The sequence below is a fragment of the Corvus hawaiiensis genome, chromosome 13 (genome assembly GCF_020740725.1).
Source record: "Corvus hawaiiensis isolate bCorHaw1 chromosome 13, bCorHaw1.pri.cur, whole genome shotgun sequence".
In the NCBI taxonomy this organism is placed as follows: Eukaryota; Metazoa; Chordata; class Aves; order Passeriformes; family Corvidae; genus Corvus; species Corvus hawaiiensis.
The window spans coordinates 3410653-3420420 of NC_063225.1; the positions used below are offsets into that span (position 1 = coordinate 3410653).

Here is a 9768-nt window from a genome sequence, read left to right on the forward strand (position 1 = left end):
CTCCTCCTGGTGCAAGGTTGGAGGCTGGGCTCCCAGGGCTGCCAATTCAGCGTCAGGTGAACCTGTGGGAGATCTCACAACAATTTGGACAAAGCTCTGCAGACAAGACCCAGGAGCTGCAGTTGGCCTACCCTGGAGATGTGCCAGCCCCTCACAGCAATTACAAAGTGTTAGCCCTGCCTTGCTGTGAGGGGTAATAGTTCAGCCACCAACACAAAAAAATATTGGCAAGATGTAGCTGCCTTTGTAGAATCAATTTACTTAAATAAGATGGGAAGGCAGAATAGATGAACTATTTATGAACAGTTCACCAACTTTTTCATTTGAATTTGTATTTTAACTCATACAACTCTCAACAACAACCACATCAATAGATGCTCTTTTTATACCGCACATCAGTGGCCCTCACATGAACCTGTAATTTCAGAAGATGAATCTTTCCTGTTTGAAAATTTCAGATTGGCAGGATTCAGGAGTCACACTAAGAGGGCCATAGGTAATATCCTTTTTCCACCTAGATTCCCAGATTGCCAGTAAGAAATAACTGTGAAACTTATATTGCAAATTATTAGATTTATAGTCTTTGAAAACCTGACAGGTTTTTTTTCCCCATTCTGACTTGGGTGCTGAACAGCAAAGGAGGTGCTATAAAACATCTCGAGTCTATTATGTCCTCTATTCTGTGTATCTTCCTTCCCAGCAGGGTTTAGAAGGACATGCAGAACAAGCCTGTAAAGCCCATAAGCCAAGCAAAATTGCTCCTAGCCCAATAAATTAACCTTTGATTAACAAAATTATTCTGTTCCTCCCTCTCATGTTTTATTTTCTTTCTTTTTGATTTGAGAAGTTAACATGTTATGCAAACCCAGGCATCAAACAAACAAGGTCTGTTTCTTCAGAGAGTCTCATCAAGGTAACATTGGATAATCACAGGGCAAAGCCTGAAACCCAGCCTGAAAATAGCTAAGTCCTTAAAATGAGCTAACAGGAATTGCTTATTTAAGTTTGGAAGTCCAAGTGTGTAAAACCTGGAGCACTGCTCTAAATTCCTCCCCAGGTAAAAAGACCAAGTTGGTTCACTGAAGTGAGCAGGAATTACATGCAGTTGAGAAACCAAAGGTTTTCTATAGGTTTCCTGTGGAGGCCTACCTTACAGCAAGATCAGCGAACAAAAATATTTTCCAATTCAGATTTGCAAGGGCAGCCCCTTAAAGCTGGCAGAACAGCTTATGGCAAGCTCTGGTATTACACATTCTTTTTGTCTTTAAGTGCACAAAATGCATATCAACACCTCCTCTGGCAGGCTCACTTTACTTGTTTTTGCATATTTAGGATTTATATACTTTTCAGACTATTGAAACAGTGTTTAATTAGATCTTACACCTTCTCTGCTTTTACACACACAGGTACTTGACTACTGAAAGACAGGACTTGCCTCATATCCACAATTTAACAACAGCTATTGTCAAATTAATGTTTTCAGATGATCTATTTTCACATTTATCTTCTGCCAGAAATATTGCATAGAATGGTATAAAATAAAGAAAAAAAAATTCTTCTGGCTGGTATGTGACAGCAATCACAGTAACCAGAAGTCATAGACTGAGAACATCATTATAAGCTGATCATCTTTTAAAAATATTTAACAAAAAGCTCCTGGGTCTGCTTTAGCAGCTGAACCTGAACTCAGTGAGGAAGTGACTGAAGGGAATCAGACATTCTCATTAAGTGAAATTAGCCAAGTGCAATTAGCCTGGCTGGTTCCCTCTATGTATTAGCATTTATATTCAGTCAGTGATGAGCCTAATCAGGTTTTTCGAACAAAAGGAAAAATCTCGTCAAAACCCATAAACCTATTAGGTTTATTAGTAACAGTTTGCACTTCCACTGTAAAATGGCAGTTAAGAAACTGAAGAAAATTGTTCAGAAGTGTATCTGAGTAGCTACCAGCAATCTTTCCTCATGGTAGGAACATGTCCTCACATACCTGCTGGCTGATTGCTGCCAGATTTACTGGAGACAAAAGGAGACATTTCATTAAAGGGCAAATGCCAGGAGGCTACAAAGAGCTGCCACAGGGCCTCACTGGAAGGGACAGGTTTGGACTCTGATTGCAAAGATTGTATCACAAGGTCTTTTCCCTCCTTCCACAATGAATGCATCTCTAAGGGCTGTCAGGCTCAAAAAACAGAAAAAGATGTGGTGGCATGTAAAGAGATGCCAGCAACAATGCTGATGTGACAAATAAAGAGCAGAAACAGCCCCAGAGAGCCTGGTCCTGCTGGAGGGCACTTACCTGGAACAGCAGCAGCAAAACTGAAGGTGAGAGGCAGCAAGAGAGCCCAGATGTGGTAGGAAGGTGGCTGCTGGGGCTGAACACCTGCACTGATACCTCCATCAAATGTAACCCCACAGACCTTCTGAACATCAGAAAGGAAGCAAAAAAACTTCATAGATTTTAAGACAAACTATGGAAAGTAGCACTGGTGGAAATAAAAGGGTTCCACACAAATAGCTTGTTTTATAAAATTCAACTTGGCAATGCCCCTGTCAGACAGCTGGGCACAAAGTATGTCCTAACACATGTTGAGAGCTTTGAAATTTGTTATAAATTATGCCTCAGTGCATCCTGGTTTGCAAAGCACTATAGCAACAAAAGCTGGCCAAAGGAACAGCATTGCTGCAGCCCTTCCCACGTGCACTGCACACCTACTAGGTATTAGAAAAAAACCAACTTAATTACAATCACCCCAGAACCATAGCTTGTAACCCCAGCTATTCTCTTAAGGCAGACAACTGCTTTATCTGAGCAGCAGGAAATGAGGCTTTGACGCTCTTGTTTGTTCTTTTTTCCTTGGGTCCACAGCTAACTGCTCTCTTTACAGCACGTTTCTATAGTGACCAGCTGCTGAACTGATACTCAATATATTTCCCTTTTCACCTGCCATACTTCAGATTTGGAAACTCAGAATGTTATTTAAACAATATTCCAAAAACTTACCCTCAGGCTGCAGTAAGATGGCACAGTGGATACTTCATCACTCTAACTTCCCCAGCTCTTGAAAGAACAAATAAATGCAGCATTTATAGATGAAAGAAAATTTATCACAGCTCAGTAACAGTTACTTGAGAAGCCAATATACAAGGGACCAGGAAGAAATGAACTCCCAGTATCTCAGAGAAGTACCAGACCCCTCCTTTCAGGCAAGCATTTCATTTCTTCAGCAGCTTTTTGGCTGTTTATTGTGCCCCAGTTGTATTAAGAGCACTTTGCCCCAAATGCAGCCCCTTCCTAGAGAGTAACAACCAGGGCAGGTTTTACAGGAGGATAAAGCACTTGTGTTCCCCAAAGGAGACAGGGGAGCCCATTTTAAAGCAGTCAATATCACAATGAATCATCCTCCCAAGAGAAAGACTAAAAACATTAAGAGGGGAATACAGTAGGTAGAAGTAATGAAGAAAAAAATTTAAAAACTCAGCCAGTTCAAGTTTTACACAAGCAAATAAACATTATGAGAGGGGAAACAAGAACAAGATGTGAAGAACTGAGCAGGAAAATCAGGTGTACCTATCTTCCTGGAAGCTGGAAGCAGGAAGATATTAAACTGTGCTTTCTGCTAAATTGCTGCTGCCAGTTCTTGACAAAGTCGTCAATTATCCAGGATTATTTAGACTGATGATACCTGAATAAACGAGGATTTAGAAACACTTGGGACTAAAGGGAGGGATACGAATGTGCTGCAGATGATAAATGGAGTGGATTGAAAGAAAAAGAGCAAAGAGGCCAGTTTCAGAGGGTATAATTAAATATCCTTAATTAGCATATTACACTACTACAATGAAACCTACATCCAAAGCTGGATTTTAGAAAATAAATGTAACTGAGTGGATGAAAGACTAAGACCCTTCCATGCCATAAAACTGGCACAGAATTTATTCAGATAACTTCTATTTTGCTAATGTTTAAATAATTTAATTATACTTAAAAATTGCACTGACTGCCCAGGCCTGCAAGCAGTAAGATACTGAATCACCATTAGCCAGATTTTACTGAAATTGGTCAGACCATGCATTAGGGAAAGAGGACAGTGTTTGATTTCAGTAGCTGAGTAATCATGTAGCTTAATGCACATGGATAAAGCAGGTACCAACGTAAAATGGTTTTGCAGCAACTGGCACCACAATGTTTTTAAATTGGTCCAGGAATAAGAATTTATTTTGAGCAGGGATTTGTGAAGTGTTTTGAAGTTCTTGGTAGAAGCTTCTTACAATATCACAAAGCTCTTCTCTATTAAAAACATACTCTGCTGGAGTAAGGGATATTTGCTACCACAACTTTTTCAATAGAATGAAAGACATTTTACTGTGTTCATGAAGAGACAGTTGACAGGTTAGGATTTCAATGCAAGATTTGTAGGAGCTAGGCCTAAATCACAGTTTTGGCATTGTTTGGTCACACAAGTTGCTTAACCCTTCTCTACCTCTCTTTTGATATACAGTGGACCAGCAGTTCCTGCCTCCCAAGCATTTCACCAGGTTACATAAATCCACAACCAAGATGTTAGGGATATGACTGGAAGACAGCACAAAAACCACTGACATAAGAGGCTGTCAGATATTAAATATGATTCTATGATTCTATATGGCAACACCACAGTGTTACTTACACTGACATTCTAAAATAATTTCGACTACTCATATTAAATAAATTGTACATTCCCAGCATGTAAAGGCTTTATTTGCCCCACTACTAGAATTCAAGTTACTTTCATTGATTAGGAAAAATAAATGCAGAATGCCAGCTGAAGGTGTTTAGGAAAGGTGAAGAAACCAAGGCAGAAGCCAGCAAAGCCTAGGCAGAACATGTTGACAAGACAGAGAGGGCACTGAAAAACTAAGTTAGCTATTGTAGATAATCACTGAAGATCAATGTACTTCAGAGACTGTATCTGTCCACACAGCTCCTCCCTCAGTCTGTGTCTGAAGTCATGGGCAAGTGTAATACATTATTTCAATGGAGTATAGAAGCTTTCAAAGAAAACTTTATAATGGCTGTTGCAGCATCCAATTCCAAATGTAATTTATAAATACAGAATTCCTCAGCCTTTTTATTGTTGTTTTCTACTCATGATAGGAAGTTTAGGAAATAAAGAGAAAAAACCCCAACAACAAACCAGCAACACTTTGCCTTGGTTTACTTTGCCTTAATTTTTGTGCAAGACACGGTACCCCTCTGCTGGGCAAGAGCAGATCTAACAGCAGGGAGGGGTGAACCAAAACTGATGGAACAGTAAAACAAAATCAGCCTGTGCAGACTGAAAAGAAAAGTAAGGAAAGAGGACTGAGGCAATGTATGGCTGCCCAAATGCCTGAGAAAGTAAGGGGCTCAGGTGGAAACCATTAAACAGAATTCAGAATTTAGACTTATTTCTCCAGAAAGTAACGTTTTTCGTAACTTCTTTAAAATTAGTCATCTTGCAGCTGTCATCTTGACAAACACCAGTTCTCTAATTCCAAAAGCAACCATTGCAATATTTAGGATAACAGGAAACTGAAAGGATTCCCTAAAGCAAAAGAATTTTTGCCCATGAAAAAGCCAATTATGAGAGATGAAGCTTGTACAGCATCAATCAGGTAATGCATCTGCCATAAATGCTTATGCATTCATAACATTATTTTCCAGGACAAGGTATGCCAAACCTTAAGCAAACCTTCAGAACAGTTTATCTTTTTTCCTTTAGCCATTACATTCTTTTCAACATGACAACCACAGGACAATTGCAGACATCAGCAGTGATGCAGAGGCAAAACCAAGCCCCTACCAGAAATGTGTGATATCACACACATTTTTTGGGAAATGCCAGTTAAATCTTGCTCTGACCTCTGAAGTGTGATAAAAAGAGAAGCTCAGCCTTCTTCTCATCAGCCCTGAAACTGGAGTATAGTTGCCCATTTTGTTTCAGACTTCTTGTTTTGTTCTACAAATGACTCTGCTCAGTTCTCTAGGGGTTGCACTACTACTCATTTTTGTACTACTCATCAGATTGTAACAAAAGGCTGTTTAAGAGCAGCATTTCATTACATGACTTCTAGGAAACAACTTCTATCTTTGTTAAAAATATAAACACAAACCAAACTTTGGTAATACTTTTTGCCCCTTTTATTAAAAACAGTCATTACAAGTAACATACAATTGGCACAGATATACATGATCATATCTCTACCTTTAAGGAATCTATTTACAGACTATTACAAAGTGACCCCAAGTGTGCAATTACTGGGGTCTGCATTGGTTTTTCATACTGAAAACCTCTGGTTTTCTTTCAGTTGTTCAGGTGATTCTACTTTTAGCTTGTCTGTGTGATCAACAACAGCACATTGGCTTCAAATACATTTATTTTAGATGTCTGTAAGTGCCCACAGTGAAAAGCTGCACACAGTACCTGCTGTAAGGTATCAGAGAGAACAGTCTTCTGTATGTCTCTGCCATCCAGACTTGTCCTTTTGTACCACTTTTCACATTGAAGGCTGTCACTCCAAGCCTCTCACTTTGTTAACCAATGTTTGCTTCACTGAGAAAAACGTTTCCTAAACCATTTGTTTAGGGACCAGGAAAGAGGACAACTCTTACCCACAGGAAACTTTCCAGAGCAGAAGCAAGTCTGTAGTGACAGAAGCAGATACAGCCTCTCAGTTTTCTAACCAAACCTACAGCTATACAGGGGGAAAGAAGTATCTTTCTGTAGTCATTGCCCACATTCTCAACAGCACTACATTAAGTAAGAAAGAATATCAGTCCATATGCCAAGATGCACTGTCCCATTTCCTGCTCTTGTTTTAGGTCAACTGGAAGCTTCTTTTTTCAGTTTTTCTAAAATCTCATCTGGTGTCATTGATACCAAAATCTTCACCACTTTGTCACGTGATTTACCCCCCTGGTTCAGACAAACACAGAAAAAAACCATCTTTCAGAGAATTACCCTTTAAGTTAAGGAAACAGTGCTATTTGTAAAATGTTGATTAAAAAATTAACCAGTTTGCCCATGATTCAGGAAAAACAAGACTCAAAGCTTTTCATCTCTACCTTTTCACAACACAGTGCTCAATTCCTTGGTCATCTTACCATTTACCACTACTCTTCAAAAGACTCCTACAACTACTCTGTTAAACCAACAGATAAAAATAAAAAGCACCATTTTTCATTATGCTCTTATGCTCATAAACTATAAATGGAAATGGCTGGAAAGGCTGACTTCAAGTACAATGAATTAATAAAACAAATTAATTATTTATTCAGTGCAATGAATAAAACGAAGAGTTTCCACTCACTGAATTAAAGACATGTAAATTCTAACACAGAGAAACTCTGGAGGTCCAGCTACAACCCAAGTGCTTACATACCCTCTTGCTTATGTGTGACAGTTAAATGTCAGAATATTTTGACTCAAATACGTAAGTTATTTTTTTTTTTAAAAAGTGAAAAGTTATTAATCAAATGCACATTCTTTGCAAGACAAATTTTGTGAACTCATTTGACATGAAAACAAGAGAATCTTTGAAGAACACAGAACACATGAATTACAGATTTGCAAAACATTATCATGGTAACTCTTTTGATTAAAGGATCTCAAGATCAGCCATAGTTCTTCCTACACTAAGTTTGTCCTCAATGAATCATTCCATTAACTCAACTAAACTTTTTAAAGTGTCTTTCAGACTGAACTTGGAGTAACTCCTTGTACTCAATGTGTAAGTTTCAAAATCCTGAATTTCAATTGCAGTAGGGCAAAACTGAAAGGAAGAAAAGGAAGTACCTTCTCTAAAGTAACGTCACTCTTCTTCACTTCAAGCACCTTAGAGAGGTAGCGACACAGCTCTGCATTTGCCTCCCCTTCTGATGGAGGGGCAGCAATAGCTACACCTACTGCCTCAGCCGTCACATCTGTAACAAATAGTGTGAGGAGGTGATGCTCAAAATATTCAAAACAGCTAGTCATTGTTCCCTAAAAATGAATGTTTATGCTTTCAAAAGCATTTTAATTTAAAACCAAATAAATGTATAGATTAGCAGGTGATGACATTTCCGTATTTCATAAATTCCCTCGACTGTCAGGCAGTACAATCAAATATAAACTCCTGACATCACAAGCAGCGAAGCCTTCATGCCGTAGCAGAGTGCAGTCATGAGTTACCAGCCTTCTCACACGGGGGCACCGCTCGGAGCTCCTCCCAACTGCCCATTCTGGTGCAGGTGTTGTCCTGCTCGGCACCACGTAACAAGACTCAAACCAGGTTACCGCCCCAAAAGCCGCTCGTTAAATTAGCTGCTCAGAGAGTTACACTGCCAGTAAGTTCCCTGTGTCACCAGCGGAGCCTGGACACTGCCACAGCCCGTGGCTCTCACACACACGCGGGGTGTGAAAGCGGTTCCAATGCGTGCAGGCGCAAGCCCAGGGCTGTAGAGGAAGAACACGGTTTATTAGAGCGAACTTTTATGGCTCTAATAAAACCGCACACGCTCTTGGGACACAAACAGCCCGCACTAAACCACACATGCCAAACGGAAGGGTTTAGCATCAGGATTCACCCCGTGCTCACCGCGCCACCCAGCGCTGCACACGGGGGACGCCAACGAGCTACTCCTGGAGAACCGAACTACTCGCTTTAGTTTTCGGGTGGGATTTTGTGCGTTCCCTCCCTCCGTCGCTGTTCCCCAGGGTGCCCCGGCCCACAGACCCACCTGTGACGGCGCTGCAGCGGGCGCCGGGCTTGGCGCGCACCGCCACCCTCACGGAGCCGCCGCCCGCCGCCACCACCGGTCCCGCGGCGGCGCCCGGCTCCGCGGGGCCCTTGGCGGCTGCTTTTCCCTGAAACAGAGGAACAGGCGCGGTCACCGCGGGCACCACCCGCCCCTGCCCCCCTTCCCTGTCCTGGCCCTGCCCGCACCTTCCCGGGCATAGCCCTGCCGCACCGCACCGGTGCCGCCCGCACCCGCAGGAACCCGGCGAGGCTCGGCATGGCCGGGGCGGCCCTTCCGGCAGCCGCGCTGGGCCCGCCCCGAGGCGCCTGCGCGCTCCGCCCGGTCCGGCCGGCCCTGGTTCCGGCTCCGGCTCCGCAACGGTTCCTCCGGCACGGCACGGCCGGCCCTGGCCCTCCTCCGGCTCCGCAGCGGCTCCTCCGGCACGGCACGGCCGGCCCTGGCCCTGGCTCCGGCTCCGCAGCGGCTCCTCCGGCACGGCCGGCCCTGGCCCTGCCTCCGGCTCCGGCTCCGCAGCGGCTCCTCCGGCACGGCCGGGCCCGGCCCTGGCTCTGGCTCCGGCTCTGCAGCGGCTCCTCCGGCGCGGCCCGGCCGGGCCTGGCCCTGGGCCCGCAGCGGCTGCTCCCGCACAGCCGGGCCCGGCCCCCCCGTCCGTGCCTCGGAACAGCCCCGCGCCCAAGGATAGGAGAGTGCACAGAGCTGGGGGTTTGACAGACACTTGTTCTACACACGGGCTTAGGACACCCCAAACCTGCGTGACCTCCCTGCTTTCCCACTTAAGAAAGGAAATTTTCTTATTTTTTCTCCTGCATTCTCAAATCATTACTTTAGTATAACTTGGGGGAGGGTACAGGTTTTTGAACATGAAGACATTCTGTTACTACATGGTACATACTGCAAGACACTGAATACTATATACATACAGCAATTGCATCAAATTAGTGTATGCAATCTGTAAAACTCGTTGCACACAAATAATCCTTAGGTTTATACTAATTTTTTTAGTACTA

At 43.0% G+C, this 9768-nt stretch overlaps 1 protein-coding gene across 1 annotated transcript; it reads right to left on the minus strand.

The window, feature by feature from the left end:
* Nucleotides 1–6145: 6145 nt before the first annotated feature.
* On the minus strand, nucleotides 6146–9046 carry C13H15orf40 (chromosome 13 C15orf40 homolog). The gene is made up of 4 exons (XM_048318196.1): nucleotides 8947–9046; nucleotides 8741–8867; nucleotides 7815–7942; nucleotides 6146–6935 (listed from the first exon to the last, which is right to left on the minus strand). Exons 1-4 carry the CDS (start codon nucleotides 9016–9018, stop codon nucleotides 6843–6845), a joined length of 420 nt encoding a protein of 139 aa, XP_048174153.1. The 5' UTR covers nucleotides 9019–9046; the 3' UTR covers nucleotides 6146–6842.
* Nucleotides 9047–9768: the final 722 nt, after the last annotated feature.

What these genes read in the sequence shown, in the direction of transcription:
- C13H15orf40 (XM_048318196.1), bottom strand. Translation starts at nt 9,018, where the DNA reads ATGCCGAGCCTCGCCGGGTTCCTGCGGGTGCGGGCGGCACCGGTGCGG. An exon ending in GCAGGGCTATGCCCGGGAAG is followed by an intron (nt 8,868 to 8,946) that starts GTGCGGGCAGGG and finishes CCTCTGTTTCAG; the next exon opens with GGAAAAGCAGCCGCCAAGGG. An exon ending in CCGCTGCAGCGCCGTCACAG is followed by an intron (nt 7,943 to 8,740) that starts GTGGGTCTGTGG and finishes TATTTGTTACAG; the next exon opens with ATGTGACGGCTGAGGCAGTA.